General features: G+C 41.4%; 1 protein-coding gene across 4 annotated transcripts in view; it reads right to left on the minus strand.

Moving 5' to 3' along the window:
- The window catches only part of mideasb (mitotic deacetylase associated SANT domain protein b), a 26,038-nt gene continuing 8,228 nt past the window's right edge, over nt 1-17,810 (minus strand). For 3 of the 4 annotated variants that reach the window (XM_082515871.1, XM_082515870.1, XM_082515869.1), the window contains exons 3-13: nt 16,496-16,768; nt 15,564-15,900; nt 15,232-15,298; nt 13,614-13,756; nt 13,165-13,268; nt 10,017-10,092; nt 9,009-9,097; nt 6,899-7,042; nt 6,363-6,485; nt 5,217-5,416; nt 1-3,549 (exon numbers count right to left, since the gene is read on the minus strand). In XM_082515871.1, the coding sequence (XP_082371997.1) occupies nt 3,315-3,549; nt 5,217-5,416; nt 6,363-6,485; nt 6,899-7,042; nt 9,009-9,097; nt 10,017-10,092; nt 13,165-13,268; nt 13,614-13,756; nt 15,232-15,298; nt 15,564-15,900; nt 16,496-16,768 (1,791 nt within the window). In that variant the 3' untranslated portion in view covers nt 1-3,314. The remainder of the gene's footprint in view (nt 3,550-5,216; nt 5,417-6,362; nt 6,486-6,898; nt 7,043-9,008; nt 9,098-10,016; nt 10,093-13,164; nt 13,269-13,613; nt 13,757-15,231; nt 15,299-15,563; nt 15,901-16,495; nt 16,769-17,810) is intronic. The other variant, XM_082515872.1, reaches the window with a different exon arrangement.

A 17,810-nucleotide genomic window follows, 5' to 3' on the forward strand; every position in this document is an offset into this window, starting at 1 on the left:
GAATATTTTAAAACTTTAATATACAGTGCTTCATAAATCATTACTAAAAACACAGGTGGTAAAAATCAAAACAAATAAGTTACACTGTAGTAAAAAGCACTTGAGATTCCTTTGTTTTCATCATTAGTGTGAACCTCATATGAAAATAGCATAGAAAGTATGCAAACATAGAATTCCATTCTTATATAGATTTCTAATCTTTAGCTAAATAAACCTTTTGTCCCCTCAAAATTCCCTTAACCGGCCAGAAGAAACAAGGAAAGCTCGTGGCCTCGACTTCACCCACAAGTCTGCTTTTAAGAAGCGGGAACACCTTTTTTCTGTTCAACATCCCCCCTCCCTCCCCCGGCATGAACCCAAATAAAAAGAAATATAAATTAACATATCAAACATGTGAACAGTCTGCAATTTCTTTTCTCCGCACTAACTGGTGTACAGTTAAACATCTTACCTATCAGCAGTCAGACACACACAGACACGCGTTCTTTTAACACGGTGCCCCCCCCCCACACACACACACGTGAACAGTTTGTGCATAGACCCAGGTTTAACTTGTGGACTAACCAGTAATTGGAGCCTTTTCTCCCCGCTCCCCCGAGCTCCCCCACTGTGGTTTGTCCTTTAAAGGAAAATAACCCTTTAACCCATTTGTTGCCATGGCAACAGAAGCTGGCTCTGGGCTGAAGGGCTTAACACAGATATGCAGCGATAGACAGATCAAAACACACCGTCTCCGTGGTCCGATTCGGCGCCTCGTATCAGCATAAAGTAAACAGAAAATAGGCGACCACAGATGCACGGCGTAGGGTTAAAACGATTTCGATATCAGCCTTTGATCAGCCACACTGTTATACAAGTCATTTAAATAGCTTCCTTATCACAGCTATACCACTAACGTGCATTTTATTTTATTTATTTCTTTTGCACATGTTTCCATTTAATTATCAAATGCATTTGTAAGCTGAGTCACGCTGTCCTTTAGCTGCTGCTGCTGCTGCTGACGACGACGACGACCCCCTCCCCACAGCTAAGCTCTCATTGGAGCGTGTTGGTGCCACAACAATCCATATGCAGACTGAGACACTTTTCCATGCTGACTAAAGAGAGACACTATTCTTCTCTTCTGTCGCATCATGCTTCAATTTAGAAACACCGAATATCAGCAACCAAGTGCAAGAACACGAGTTGAATAACGGCACCGACATTTGCCTGCAAAGAGAAAAAAAATCAGGTACTGAAGTAGAGAATGGGCCCTCCCTTTGTCCCTATCTGTATGTTTTATAGTAAACAGTCTGTGTGAAGTGTTTATAGTAAACTTAGGAGCAAACACTCGAGGGGAATTTGTATGACAGCGATAAAACTCTGTAAAGTTCGAGCTTCCATCTCTCTTAATGCCTGTGTTTCAGCTTTTGCCAGTAAATTATTTACCATCATCAACAGTTTGTGGGGAGTGTAAATAATGAGCTGTGGCTGACAGGTTTAGCTAGAGGGCATGTGTAAGAAAAAATAATAATAAAAGAGCCAGATTTAAGAATCTGTGAGACAGACGAAGCAAAGAACTGCCTCTAAAAACCTACAAAATATGACATTTTAGTCTGAACCAGCCACAAGAAGAAATTTCCTTTTGTATTCCGTCGGTAATTAGATGGAAGTATGAGGAAAAAGCATACTGAGGTAGAAAGTATGTGCTAAAGGCCTACAATATTGGTTCAGTTAGCAGTGAGCAAAGTTTCTGCTGCTTCACCCATTTGTTGATGGAAGTAAAGAATTTACTTACACAGGATAACGACAATTTTAGTTTGCTTGAGCCAGATTGTACAAGCAAAAATTTCCACTATTATCCAAACTAATTTAATTGAACTGTCTCGAGTTGGTCATTGCCGTTTTCTGCTTCAATGTGTGCATCTGTAGAGACCTGCAGTTTCAACAGTCTGAGTCAATGCTTCCCATCAGTTACAGCGGTGCCAGTGAGGCATCCGGAGCAGCTGGTTGTAAGCGTGAAGGAGAAGGTGGGAGGGGGCCGGGTGGGCTTGAACACTCAGGTAACAGGGGGTCAACTTGTTCTATTGCACATACATCTCTGCCTTTTCTTCATTTCATGTTTCCAAAAGAAATCTCACAGTTATAAACAGGCAGCAAGTAGCATTATTGAGTTTTTTTGTTTAAATTAAAAAAAAAAAAAAAAAAAACAGAAAAAAAAAAAAAAAAGAAAAAGGAAAAAAAAAAAAAAAAAAAAAAAAAGCTCTGGACAAAGATGGGAAAAAAGCGCTTAATTAAACTGCAGCCAATACCAGAATATAATAGTAGTAGTAATAATAATAATAATAATAATAATAATCATAAACAGGAATATTCACAAAAAAACAACAATAACCGTATACAGCTACACAGGCAAAAAAGAAAAAAAGTAACGTCACCTGTATACATATCAATAAAAAAAACAACAGTGTAAAATTGATTGTCATTTTGAGATAAAAAGCATAACATCCAAGGCATCGACAGTGAGGAACTAACTGGGAGCTATAAAAGGTGACGGGGCTGAAGGTGGAGTAGGTGGAGGGGGTTTCACAGAACAAAAGCCCAATGAACACAGAGAACCCATTTGGCGCACATGCGTCTGGACAAAGCTTTTGGCAGCTTTGTGTCCAGGAGAGCGGCGACACAGAGGCAACAGTTTGCACATGCCATCCATCCATCTGTCCGTCCCGGAGCGGAGAACCTAACAGCACGAGCCTCCGTTCGCTTCAACGCTCCCCCAGCTGTCCGATTTTAATGTCTTCAAAACTTCACCCGATGCTGGACGGTCGAGATGCAGCTTTTAAGCGGGTGCTGTGGCTCATCGTAAGAAGCGAAGTAGAAAAAAACTAAACAAAAGGGGGTCTGACGAGTTCCACACCTGTCAAAATGATGCAGGGCGAGTTTCAAACTGGCGAGGAAGGCCGCGGCTGGGAGTGGAGAAAAAGGACAGCGCCGAAAGAAGCGGCATGGCTTTGATTTGACCGAGCCCTGTGACCAAGAGAGGTAACACTTGAAAAGCTTTTCAAGCAGAGTAAAGGGGAGTTGGTGAGTTTTGGAAAGCACGTTGTTCCAACACGAATAAAACACTCTCACTCAGTCCACTCGTTCACAGTTAAATGAGGACACGGGAGCTCATCTGTCCCTGAATGTGCCAAGTAACAGAAGTCTTCTTGTTCCACAAAAATTTACAGAAACTTCACAGGGGGGAGGGTTTCTTTATTTCTTTTCAACTGTCCTTCTCCTGTTCAGTAATCAAACCTCGCTACCGTTGCATTCGGTGTGTACGGTCTTCCCATTTACTGCCAGTCATCGTCGTCCTCGTCCTGTGCGTCTGAAGAGTCATCATTGGTGCTGTCGCCGCCCACCTGTCGCGTCCCGTTCTGCTGCCGCGCAGCCAGGATGGCAGCGGCCTCGGCTGCTTTAGCCGCCGCCCGCTCCTCAGCCTCCTTCTGCCGCAGAGCCGCAGCCTTCTTCTCTTGCTCGGCGTGGCTCTTCATGTGAGCGCTGCGGCTCTTCACTTTGTAGAAAATCCTGCAGGGTTAGGGAAAAGCAGGTCAAAGATGCATTTTGCTTTCATTGCTCAGAGTGGTTATATTAATGCCTTCATGCTTTACAAGCAGCTAAAATGCAACTCTGCATAATCGCCTCATTTAATATGTACGGCTCTATAAATATGCAATCTGCTACTCGTGCTATAAAGAGGAAAGCAGTGCTGTTTGTGTTTGTTAAGCAGGCTCAGTTAAGCTCAGTTTGTAAGTCTGGAGGTCAGGAACACAAAGCTGCTTTCAAGCATAAAAAAAAAAACAAAACCTGGTACTGGACGGACACTGGACACCAGCTACGTCCTGGCTATGTGCGTCTGTTTGCAACATGACAAATGGAGGTGGCTGAACACACACAGGGCACGTGTAAGACATCAGCCTCCAACATCACTATTATCAAAACAACTAATCATGTGTTGCCAGAGACAGATAAACCTCTTTCCTCATCACTAGGTCTGACTTGTTAGATATGAAACTGTGGTTCTCTAGAGTTTATTTTTGAAACAGTCAGTGACACATTGGAAGTTCCTCAGCCATGTCATTGACAACTTAATTTAAACATATTAAAACAAACAAACAAACAAACAAACAAACACTATCGGGTACCAATGCAAAGGGAAAGACATGCAAAGAAAACAAGGCTGTTTGGAAAAAGGTGGAACCCATTTCAGCTGCTGTTTGCCTGACATGGTCACAGTAAAACAAACCGCTTAAGAATGAATATGCAGAATTTGAATATATAACTTTATGAATTATGGTGTAGAGAAAATGTTCAAAGCCCACTAAGCAAAAAGACATCATTATAAGTAAAAGGGTTCAGCCGGGGGGAATTATTTTATTATTTTAAAGAGCACAAAATGAAAATTAGATTATACACTCTGGGAACTATCTCATAAAGCCTCTTTTATTCAAGTTTTATTGAAATACTACACATTATTCAACAACTCATATAAAGGGTTCTCACACATTTACTCTAAGCTCAGTACTTCCAGACAGCAAAGAATCTGTCTCTCTGTAAAGAATGAGGTCAAAGTTCACTAGCATACACGAACACAAGCTTCTAAACAACAATGATTTTCAGAAAACATTACAACTCCAAAGAGTACTAAAATTCGATCATTTTAGCTCCACAATAAGTCTCACGTCATGTGACACAACAGCAGATCTGCGATAAAACATTTCAAAGCTGTGAATCACCTAGCTGGATATCTGTGGTGGAGGACAGTCTATAATGAGGACACTGAGCTGGTGTGAAGAGCAAGTGTAGTGCTCTTCAAGTCATTGGGTAGAGCTGCACTGACAGGAGGTGTGATGTGCCGTATCTACTCTGTGTTTCGGTTGCTAGGACACAGTTGGCAATAACATGGCCGGTGTTGCCAGAGGACGAGTTGTTATTTTACCAAAGCATGACAGGACGGTTTGATTCTTTCAGAGAGACACCATGAGACACTTCCCTCTATTTACCATTCATATTCCAAGTGGGCAAAAGAAGTACAAATATTTCTGACAAAATTTTTATTTTTCCCATCTTGTCCTGTCTAAGGCTACTTACGCAACTCGAATGAGTGCTGCTGTCATCTTTACATAAGCAAACAGACTCACCCCAGCCTCTCCGACACAACAGCGGTGACTGATGCCACATTTCTGATCACTAACCTGCCACATTTCTTGCAGGGAAATTCCCCCTCCTGACCAGCTGGGCCTTTGTTGCCTGTCGAAGGAGTCGTCTTGCGGGCGTTGCTTTCGTAGCGCTGTTTGGAGCTGGGAGGTGGCGGGTGAGGGGGGTGAATAACCCGGGACAGCGACTGCTCCCTCCCCGTGTCGTCCTGGCCTTTCATAATCAGAACGGTCCCAGGCTGCACACCCAATAAAAGAAAGAAGTGCATTAACATGAAAGCTCCAAAACACCTTTAACATAGCTGCTTAGTGCAGCTGAAGCCACTTTACGAGCAGCTTTTATATAGAATAGCTTCACAACGGTATGCATGTGGACGCATAAATGAGGACACAATCAAACTGCAACATACGCACAGCCTGAATTCATCTTTAACATTTAAAAATGAAAAAGAAAGAAAGGAGAAAAGTTTCTTGCTGAGTCACCGTTTCCCAACAAAGACTATGGAGTTGCACAATGCAGAGCAGAGAGCTGAGGGGAGGACTTGAGTTTTCTTCTCCAAAACCCCAGCGGGGGGCAGCAAAACCAACAGTCAACCAGCAACTCAGGCAAGGTTCAAAAGGACAAATCTTCAACTGACACATTTCTAAAGCAGGAATCAGTTTGCCGCAAAACATTTTCCATAAAATCTAATCTTATCTTCCCAAACTCTCCTGCAGTTTCTCTTTGCTTTAAATTTATTTATATCAAACTTATATGTTCAATCTAAATCAGTCGATATACTCGCTTTACAATATCTTTTAGAATAGTTTGTGTGTGCACAAAAGCAAAAAACTAAAGATGATTAAAATAAATTACATTATTTCTACTGTGAAAAATTATTTTTGAAAAAAAAGCACGGATATTATACTACTAAATAACACACTATATGCGATAAGTATAATGAGTATAATAACCACAGTAATGATAGAAATTCAGTGCCACCAAACTAGAGCACCAACCTTCGTATTCTGGGGTTGTATTATATTAAAAAATACTGTTTTACTCATTTTATCTCATCTTTGAGGACAAAGAGGAGAAAACACTGAAAGGAGAGACTTCTGCGCTCGCTGCTCAGCTATACATGTTTTCATTTAATTTATTCACGCCATCATTAATTCATGCAGCTCTTCTAATTGCACACGTACATTCTCTGTGGACGGCAGCGCATGAGACGTCCTGGTAGGGCAGACATCCGGTTTCCTGTCAGCTGACCCTTCCCATTTCCTGCTGTCCTCCTCCCGCTGTGGCTCCAGTCTGTGAGAGCCCTGCTGGTCCAAGAAGAACATTGACTGTAAGGCACACATGTCTGAGGGAAACTTACATCTACTAGTATACAATTAATTTTGAGAGCTATTTTGTACATGACTTCATTCGCACTGTGGCTACTTAAATACAATTATAGCAAACATGCTGATATAGAGATATATATATGCATGCAGCACTATTCAGTTACCATAAAACCCAAACAGCCTGCAGTTGTACTTTTTTTTAACATGCTCTACCTTCTATTATCAGTGTGTAAGGTTACTGTAGACACCATGAACCACAGTTGCAGACAGATACAGACTTTTACATAGTTCAGTTCAACAGCGATCAGTGAGGATATTTGCATGTATTAAACAGACATCCTTTTATCCGCTATTTTCTGCAACGCTAATGTGAAACATGGTTTAAGACTGACCTTGCGGTCCATCTCCTCTTCTGTGGTCTTGCTTTCCAAAGGCTCTGTCTCACCGTAGGTTAGCGTACCATTGCGGCCAGTCTTCACACGCTTCTTATAGGTGTAGTAAAACTCCACACACTGGGCCACCGTCTTTGTGGATACCTGTGAACCGCAACCGCGCTCTTTATTAGTGAATTTTAAACATTTCTCTTTTTCATACAGTCGCTCTACATGGATGAGCATTTCAGAGCTGCTAAAACAAGCAATCGCACCCAAATGAGTTCAGAGCTTTAAAAAAAACAAAAAAAACAAACACATGTGTGTGTGGGTCTTTTTATGCATCATGGCATTTCAACTTCGGCTTAATTATATCTGATTGCCTTGAAAAATCTTGTTGCAAATTCAGCTGGAATGATTCATTTCGATATTGATTCATCTGCCATTTCCTCCACCTCTTTTTTTTTTTCTTTAGTAGTCAGTGAACTATGGTGTCAATAATGACAAACGCCCATCACAATGATAGACAATGATAATGACAATAAAAAAAGAAAATGTCAGCACTAAATCTAATTCAGAAGTTTAAATTTGATTTGACTAATGAAGCTAAAATAACCCAGCTAACACTGTCGCTACCACTTGTCCAACTACACTTTTTGATGATCATTTTGTACTTAATTCAGTTAGCTTAATCAGCTAGCTCAGCGGTCCCCAACCCCCGGGCCTCGGACCGGTACCGGTCCGTGAGTCGTTTGGTACCGGACTGTGAGAGTTGAGGCTCAGGTGTGAAATGTATGGTTTTCAGGGTTTTTAAATCAGTTTTCAGCGTTATTTTGTTATCGTTTTTTATCGTTAACCCTGTTTTCCTGGGTCTTTTCACGTGTGTTATGAATAAATCTTCTTTTTTTCGGTACCAGTACTAGTTTTATTTTGTTGTATTTATCCGCGACACCTTAAAGGCCGGTCCGTGAAAATATTGTCAGGCATAAACCGGTCCGTGGCGCAGAAAAGGTTGGGGAACGCTGAGCTAGCTGATGTGCTTGGTGCAGAGTGGCAGGTAAGGAGCTCTCCAGCCTCAGTCTATAGTAAAGGCATGGACCATGCTAGTGCCCAGTATTAGCTTTCTCGGGTTCACTGGCTAGAGAGAGGCTATTTTAGTAAAGCAATAACCCGAATGACAAATGATGCCACATCACTCTCTCTTAAAGTGAGTGTGTTTCCGTCTTGACGCAAGCCAATGATAGTTAAAGTAACCTTACAGGGGTTGTATCACATCCACCATATTGGATGTGATGCAACATCTTCTGGGGGAAAATTGGTATTCCCAAATGGTTGGCAAGGGATTGCTGGCAGTTGTTGGGTGAAGCTGATCACAAATAGGGTTTTACACCAAAAACATCTTTAGGATTCTTTTGGTCACTGGCAGATATTTGCAGCTGCCTGAAGTTGTAGAGACAAACTTCTCTGCAAACAAACTCCAACTGCTTTCAGAGCGGTAATAAAACTTGGAAAAGTGTGCAGTAAACTGGAAAATGATAAAATTTGCTTTGAAAGCACATGGCCTAAGTTTCCAGTTCATGCTGCACTTTTCACAGTTTCACTACCATTCAGAAAGTAGCTGGCGAGTCTGCATGTAGGCTGACCACAGCAATCTGCTCGTGACCAAAGGCACAGTTGGAGAATATACATTTTTGTCCCCTCATGATCCCTGGTTGCCAGATGGTTATGAACCAGCCTCTAGGCCTGTGTAACTAGGGCCTTATTCACTGACCCTACACTGTTACTATAGTTATCATAGGTCCAATATGGCAGACAAGTAAACGTCATGTGCAAAATCCTCAGGAACCTCAGCGACACTGAAATTTTATTTTTGAAAGAAAACCTCCTTGATCTCTGAAATGGTTCAGACAACAAAATTGTATCATTTTGCACTTTTGAGAAAAACCTGTTGACTATGAGACACCAAAAAAAACATCAAACCAAAAGGAAATACTTCTATGAAGCAACTCAAAGGAAGAAAAATATGTCTACAGTGATCATAGTAGAAAGTGATTGACAGCTACTAGATGGCCTTGTTCTTCCATCACTGTAGTCTGGACTTCCCTCTCCTTGTGTTTGAAAGGACACATACCTGTTTCTGCACCGTGAAGAAGTCTTTCTTGTATGCAGCGATGCCTTTGTTAAACTGGCGTCTCTCAGCTGCTGTCCAACTGTCTGATCCTGTAGAAAGACAGAGGAGGAGGAGGAGAGGTAGAAAGAAAAAAAATGCAGTTGTTAGTTTAAAACACTCCAAAACTATCTGTTTCCATATAAAGTGTGTGTGTGGTGCCTCGTCAAGTTCACTTCCACCCCCACTCTCAACACACACACACACACACACACACACACACACACACACACACACACACACACAACTGGATAAACAAAGGCTCCCCTGTCTCCTGCTTGGGATTAACCACATGCTGCAAGCCTCTCCAACCCCCCCACCCAATTCTCCTACTTCCCTCATCACATTGACTCTGACAATCCTCCACAGTCACCAACTAACCCACCACGGCCACACTCTCACTACTGCAGCTGCTGCTGCTTTGAGGCAAGGCAGAGGGCTCAAAGTCAATCACTGTTTTAATGATGAAAGCACAAAAACTGGGGCTAAAAAAAAAAAAATGGTCTAAAGAATGAAATGAAAAGCCAAAATATGCACACATGGGGTTCATCTTGGGTGAAATCAGAATTCTCAATGATTTATAAGAATTTTTTTGAGTTTCTTGAAGTACCAGCTGGTTGGAGTATAACAGAAATAGCAATAATGGATATGACTTTTACTTGACAAGGTCACAAAAACAAGGATGGTGCATAAATACGGTGCAATTTAATTTGATTTTAATCTAATCTGATCTGATAATCTTACCGTATAGCAACTTGCTTTGTGCACTCAGTCTAAAAACCCCACGTTATGAACTTAATATCACTGCAGACCGAAACCAAACAACTTGGATATGTTTGGCACAGAAAAAGGCTTGAAAATCAACTTTTTGATAGTGAATCCAGTGTTTTTTTCCTACTTTACAAAAAATCTCAAATACCCTTTTTTAAAATCTAACGTTATTTGAAAGAAAAAAAAAAAATCTTAATTTACCTGAGTAATGGTAGTTGGACAAATGATGAGACTTTGGGAAAATTGGATTCCTCAGCATCAGCATGGACAGAGCAGCCTGAAAAACAAATAACATACCATTACTGTTTGAAAGTGAATAAACACGGCACAGCAGCTGCACAGCAGTGATTGTTACGAGCCTTTATACAGCCAGTCCCTCCTGCTACACAAAGCCAACTCCTGCTCTATTAGGCGCTCCAATTGTGCTTTTATAGATCCGTAAAACACTCTGAGCCAAAGCATGAATCAGTTTCTCACAGGTAACTAGGGACTGAGATAACCACTGCTCTCACTTTCCCTGAAAATGCCAGGTATCTGAGGGCTTTATATCATAATTGTACCGCTCTCTGCCATTGTCAAAATAACAATTAACTTTGTGCTCTTAAAGGAGAAACTGACTGTGCATGAATGCTGGAAGGCGGCAGCTCAAGCCGGCCCGCTGCAGAGAGTGGGCGCTATGACAGCCCCCTCCCCCTCCCCTCGTGGTTTCCTTGACAACGTTGGACCACTGCTGGTCGCTAGGGCCTGAAATCTTAACCAGCAGCATCATAAAGCACACTGACAGCTCTACTACTACGCTGCAAGACAACTTCTGCTTCAGTAATGGAAGTATTGATTTAAGATCTGCATTAAAGTCACTGTAATGAAGTGCAACGTAATGCGCAATGCAAAGAGTCTTCCTCTGCTGATGAGTATCATACATAATTACCATACCATCATCAGTTACATCCTCTTTAATTTGTCTTTACACTAAGCCCCTATCAAGTGTGACAGAAGAACACTTGTGTGTTTCAGGAAACAGTGACTGACATTTTGCATTGTTTTTAAAGTCAATATATATGAAAAAGTCACTGGATGTTCAGTTGCTGGGAATTTAATGGGGTTGATATGGTGGGTAAGAGCCACTAGAGATGCTGCCTCCTCAACATTTAACAGCAACCACTCTTTGACCTCATTACAACAAGCGCAGAGTCTATTATTTCTCACACACACTGAGGTTTGGTGTGTTTTATGTAAATGTTTTATTATTCTGCTGTTGAACGCAGCTGTGAAAGTTGCGTTTCAGTCGGTGGCTTACATGTTGCAGTATCAGCACTGAAATCTTCACTAGATCGATCTGTTCATGTGCTCAGATGCAACTAGTGGTCTTCAGTAAGTATGAGACACAGGATGCATCATAGCTGCAGTGTAGTGGAACACTCGTCTGTCCAGGCAGATTTCTCAGGAACGCCACGCTGAGTGATGGCAAGGTCATAAACATTTATGTCACATGTTGCATTTAAGGCGCTTTTCTCTTGCGAGTAACGCCAAGAAGAATGTGTGAACCTGACAACGTGACTGACAGCCACGGTACATTTTACTGGCCGTGCTGTCTTTTTCTCTGAGCTCAACGTGTGAAACAATGCACTAAAGCACACTCAAAACATAACACTAATCACCTGGGAATGCAGCCAACAATTTCATCAACCACTAAAGATATGTTCTCTACCACATATGACAAAGAAAAAAGGCAGATAGCTCCGACTAAGAGCATGAGAGCTATCAAAAATGTGGCACATTTCTTTTAAAATCTCCCTTAACCATTTTATGTTTATCAACTGATTAAATAAGTGTTTCAGCTCTACAGCCCCCAGCAGCACATGTACCTCTTTGTGCCTCGATACAGGAGGATCAGTCTGCTTCTGACTAAACGGCCAAACGGTTTTACTATCTCCGTCATCTCAGGCCACCGGGGTTTCAGAACAGAGTAAAGTGAAATTCTACTGATCACTCACTTCCTTTCACTACTCACCAAGTGCTAAAGGCACTGAATGACTACATTAAAAACATGCTCAGCACATGTAAGGGCACTCATCACTAAACCGAACATGTATAAGCAGGCAGTCAGTATATTCTATAATATACAGTAGTGTACTGCATAAATCTCAAAGCAGCACTCATTTTATCTATGAAAAGTAGAGTATTTTTCTACCAACACAGTGATTCCCAATGATTTACTATCCAACAACTTGGTATATCTCAGCATGATGTGCAGTGTGTCTTTAAAATTTTCGAGGAAACTGGACATGTTGAGCACAACAAGAAGATGTGACAGGCCAACAGCCTACAGAAGATTAATATCTGCCATTCTTCAGGAAGGGAAACGGGAAGAAAAGTCTGAGGCATTCCAAATTACACGAGAACTGGACTGAAAATCAGTGGCAGTAAGTCCTATAAAGTGCTAAATCCAATCTTGAAATCCAAATCAGTTTTACCATACAACACGATCTGATGATAACTGCTTCATTTTTCAGCATTAAAATGATCCCAAACACACTCTCAGTTCCATAAATGCATATGTAGTTTAAAAAAAAAAGAAAGAAAAAAAGACCATGCAATCCTATCAGTAATGAATTGGCCTCCCCAGAGGGGATCATCTTGACTGAGATAAATAATGTTGCAATAAATCACTGCACCCATTTCCCATTTTCCTAGAAAGGTATAATGAAATATTGGGTGGCTCAAGATTTCTGCAGTGCATTTTTGAAATGGTGCTGGTATATTTTCAGGGTACCGAAGATACAGCTTGACATGTTTTCTGCAGGCAGGATTTAATTATTTTGACAAGGACACATCAGTACAAATACTGATTTTTTTCTTCATTCCTCTGCCTTTTTTCTCCTACACTGAACACGCAGGCAGAATTGTTCACATGAGATTTAAAATAAAATCTCAAGTAAAATTGCCAAATATTCTAGCTATTTAAATTTTAGTAATTTATTAGTGCATTCTTGTCTGCTTTTGTGCTGCGACAAATATAATTCATTCATTCTGTTACATGGAGCACTGCAACAATAAATGAGCATATAAGAACTATGCATGATGCCTTTGTCTCAAATATGAAATATTACCATTTAACAACTTCTACCGAATGTTACTATACTGTAACACAATATAATCTGTGTGGACTTTATCTGTGATCTGCAAGTGAAAACAGTCTTAAGAGGTAAACAGGTTGGTGTAAAGTGTGAGTGGGCTAGAAGAAAACCTGGCTCGAGTCAGACCACGGTGAAGTACAGCTCCCAGTTATGTTTTTATTATTCATGGTGATCCCTGTTGCAGTCAGTATGGATTGTTCTGTTGAACTCACCATTATATCCCCTTTGCACTCGTACAGACAATGGTGGGCTAACTCCTGGTTGGTGCCTCCTCCACATAAAACGCTGGAGCAGGCCAAGTGCATGAGGTCTTCCACTGCAAAAGCAAGAGAGAAAAAAAAAGATTTTGCATACAGTGATAACAATAAGAAAATGTATTATTAAGATATGCAATACATGGAGACAAAATATGGTTGGTTTCAGTGTTCTGGTATGTTTTTATTATCCATGACTCAACAAAATTACATACTCCAGCTGTTAAATCAATTCCGCAATATTGCAACATTTATATACTATGAATTGAAATTCTTATGAAGAGCCGTTTTTGTCCTTTAAGGCCACTTTCATTTATCAAACCTTTCACTGCACCACCATCTGCGTGCCATTATATAAGCTTTCGGTTTCACTTCATATTCTCAAAAACTCTCAGGTAGTGACTCACCTTTCTCCTCAAGGTCAGGTTTTCCTTCCAGATCGCACAGGGGAACCCAGACCAGTTCTGCACGATGATGATCCTGCTCGACAGCAGATCGCTGCCTCAGCTCTGGTACTTCCGCCTGGTACCGTGAGCCAATATTTATGCGTCTGGGAACAGGACATCAGTTTTAAAAACAAGGCAGGAGGTGTTTGATCTATTTAAAATTCATCGACTCTTTCTGCATTCACGAGGCATTTATTCACTCTTAAATATTTTAGCGAAGACAGCATTTGCTTTATGAGTATCAGTATCAAGTTGCGCTTTACAGTAAAGCTCGTGTTGTTTCTGAGAACGTTTTTATTTTCTTTGCTCGTCTGTTATATTCTTTAAAAGGTCACAGAAAAATTGCTGAGGCGCTCCGGCTCTGAACATTGCAGCTCTTGTACTGTTAACCCAGCTGAACTGATGGTCTGGATTTAGCAAGAAAAAGAACAAAACCCATGCAAAAATAAATGTGAATCAGATACAGTTCTTTAAAAGCTTACATATCAATGCAAACCAGATATCTCAGTGTGAAAGTTGTGAAAATTATGCTGTCAACAGATAGAGCTAGGATATCCCCTCCCTCCCTTGCATTTCCAGAGAAACTGCAGTGTACCCAGCTGAGTGTGTGTGTGTATACTGGCAGCCTCCCCCAGAGAAAGTGGGCTGCTAAAACTTGACCTGCAAAGGCTGTTCTGCGTTTGAAAGCACACCAGATCCAGCTGAAAACGTGATTTATAGGAAGCCTCCCTAGCTCGTCCCTGCCTAACATCTGAGCAGCTGGCATCAGTGAAGCAACAGCTTGCACAATGCACCCCCATAAACTGCAACTCGTCGTTGATGCAACTACAAAAAATGGATTTTCATACACACCCAGCTATCAGTGGCTTTGTTTATTCATGGAGTAACTGCTGACTTTATCTAGGAATGCATTTAAGGTTGTAATTCTACGTTCTATAGAGTAGTTTTCACTAGCAGCTGTAGTGTATGCCATTCTCACCCTGGATCAGGGTCCTTCCATCTAGGATCTTACCATATACAACCCTCACAATCTATTACTCAGTCTAGGCATTTCTTTTCCAACAGCAGTCCTTTTTTTTAAGTTTTTGATTAAATGAGATTGTATAATATTGTTTCTTTGTATTTATAACACAGTAAGTGCAACCAGTGAGCATCCTTAAAGCAAAACAGGTAGCCCCGCTTTACTATCAGTAACGGCTACATGTGCCCATTCTAATCACTTTCCAACTCTGGCAAAACTTTAAATAACATTTGCATATCACACTGAAACCAGGTTTCATGTACACCTTAAAAAACGCGATGTTCTAGTGCGACATTGGGCCACATAGTTGATTCAAAGAGACAACTTCTGGTAATAATGTTAGCTGTGGATGACAGAGCAAAAGAATTTAGTGGTAATTGTGGTGAAGGGGGAGGCTGCATTAAAAGACGGAATTAGAATTTCAAGAAGTCTATGTTCTCATTCTAGACATTTCATAATTCAATTCACTGTTATGCTTTGAATAATTCATTGTAGCAATATAATTCCTTTCAAAATAGCACTTAACCTCTAAACTGATCGTACAGGAGAAATACTCACGGCTCATTGCTGACCGGAGTGGCCTCGCTCATAGCAGACAAAACTGGTGGTGTGATGTCGCAGCTGTCTAAGGGGGCAGCAAAACACACACATAACGCACTCACTCCAGCAACAACAAAGACACAGCACAGGAGTACACTAACATGCAGTCCGTCAAAATTCTAATATATTAAAAAAATAAAAAAATAAAATTGTACCTGGTCTTACATTCAGTTTTTTTTAATGGGGAACTACAGCAAGGTGCTTATTACAAGTGCACAAAACTTTGATCCAAAGGACATCTAAACTGGAAATTCATTCAATCGAGTTTTATAAACTTCCTTTTTACTTACTAGATCGCAATAGGCTGCGTGTGGCTGACTTGGGTGTAGCGGGAGGGGGCAGGCCTGGGCCACTGGCCAAAGCAGATGACAGGAAAGTGGAGAAGTACAGGCCGGTGCCCTCACGAACAGGGCTGAGGATCGGCGGTGGTGTGTAGGGGGGCATGGTAATAACATTGTCGGCGAGGCGTACGGGGGAACGTAGGTGGCTTTGGTAGGGTGTAATGCTGGAGTAGACGGGCGGGGCGATGAATAAAGGTTTAGGTGGCGGGATGAAGAGAGGCTCAGGGCGTGGACGGCGTTTGGACTTTTTGCCATCGTCGTCTTTTTCACCCTCTGCGCCGTCGTTCTGGGAAGGAAGGAAAATTTTATTTTAAGAGGTGAGGTTGTAGCAGAAGTTTTTGTGTCTCAAATTAAAAACATGCAAAAAAAAAAATTATACACAAAGTTGGTTTAGTGACTGTAAACGCCTCAAAAAAAAAAAAAGAAAAAAAAAAGAGAGAGAACAGGGACCCCAACCCTCAAATCTTAGGTACATAATGTACAGTATGGCAGTGCTAAACCCTGCTAATCTGCCTGATCTGGGACAGGGCAAAGAGTTCACCAGCTATACCCCCTCCACCCAAATAAATGAGAGAAAGGGAGAAAAGGGTACAGGATGAATATGGGGGCAGGGAACGCATGAAGCATGGCTGGGGGAAGGGAGAATGTGTTCATGGGTGGGACAATGTGGAATAAATTCAAGGATTTATAGTTGGAATTAAACAGAAAAAAAACAAACAAACCAAATGTATATAAAAGCTGGAACTCCAGTCTATTCTCCCTAACTGCATGGAGAGTCCCATGCAACTTCCCTCTGAGATTTTGGTGAATGAGTTCTGCATATGAAAGTGTGTTTTAAGTGTAGAAAAAGCAAAACCAGCAAGAATTTCATGTGTATCCACCTGCTCTGCACTGTCTGACAAGGAGTTCCTCAGTGAGCGTCTTCGGGTGACGATGACCGAGGGCTTGTGGTCTGCACGCCCGAGATCCTGGGAGTTTGAAGACCTGTGAGGCCAGTTGGTTGCCAGACTTGCTTCGTCACTCTCGGGAGACGAGGGTTCCTGCCTCCGGACTGGAACAGACACGGGGATAACAAGTGGAACAAGGTTGTCGTCTCGAGGTCGCTTAGGGTTCATAATCTCTTGTTCTGTGGGACTCCATGGCCTGTGTGGCTCCTAATAGAGATGAAAATCCGTTATTGCAATGCTCTTTATAAATGGTTTTCTTTTAAAGCATATGACATATCAAAAAATTATACCCATACTAAATGAGTTCTACTGCCTACTCAATAGTATTTAAAAAAAAAAAAAAAAAAAGCTAATCTGACTCCTCAAACAACAACACTGTAGACTAAAGACTCACCAGAAGCAACAAGCAAAAAGGACAAGTAATTAAATCAATTGCCTATAAACAACATCTGTAAACAATGCCACTGCCTACCAACTCCAAGGAAGAGTAGCTTTGTTTTCCAGCTTAGCACACCCCAGTAAATAGATCTGATTAACAGGATGGGTGCTAATTCAGCTGAACAGGCTGCCGAACTCTAATCAGTACAATGAACTGGAATCCCACTAAACAACAATTAAATCAATACTCAAACAGATGCAGGCACCAATCACATTGGGGGAAAAAAAAAAAAAAAAAAAAAAAAAAAAAAAAAGCACAAGAGAAAGTGAACAGCTGTGGAAAGAAAAATTTCAAATGTCAGAATTTGAAATATAATAATGTCTCACTCTCAGCCCTTTCACTATCGTATTTTACTGCTAGGTGCAGCACTTTAGTGACATATTTAACATGCACTTCGACGGAACAACCCCCAAAGGCATTCTTCACAGTTTTTTTCCTTCGACAAACCATAATGAGTGGGCCCGAGCAGCCTCTGTGCCACGATCAACTGAGGAACAACTTCAAAGCCATTTAAACGACCACATTATAGGACAGCTGAAGGCAGATGCATGCCGTCTCTGCACACTGCATCTTCATGGTTAGAAAGGCATGCAGCACTGTGGCTAAGCTGGAGCAGCTCTCATTATTGCTGGTGGAAAACTCCAGCCCTTCCACCAGAGTGGTGGAGAGATATTCTGCTGAGCACTGCAGGCAGGACAACCCTGCACCCCTCCCTGTATAGATAAAGGGGGGAGGGCAGGCTGGAGTTTCTCTGCTTTGAAGGGGAGGGCGTGCAAGCATGTAACTAAACACACTGCCTGTACAAGCAGC

This window comes from Aulonocara stuartgranti (genome assembly GCF_965226115.1).
Source record: "Aulonocara stuartgranti genome assembly, chromosome: 19".
NCBI lineage: Eukaryota > Metazoa > Chordata > Actinopteri > Cichliformes > Cichlidae > Aulonocara > Aulonocara stuartgranti.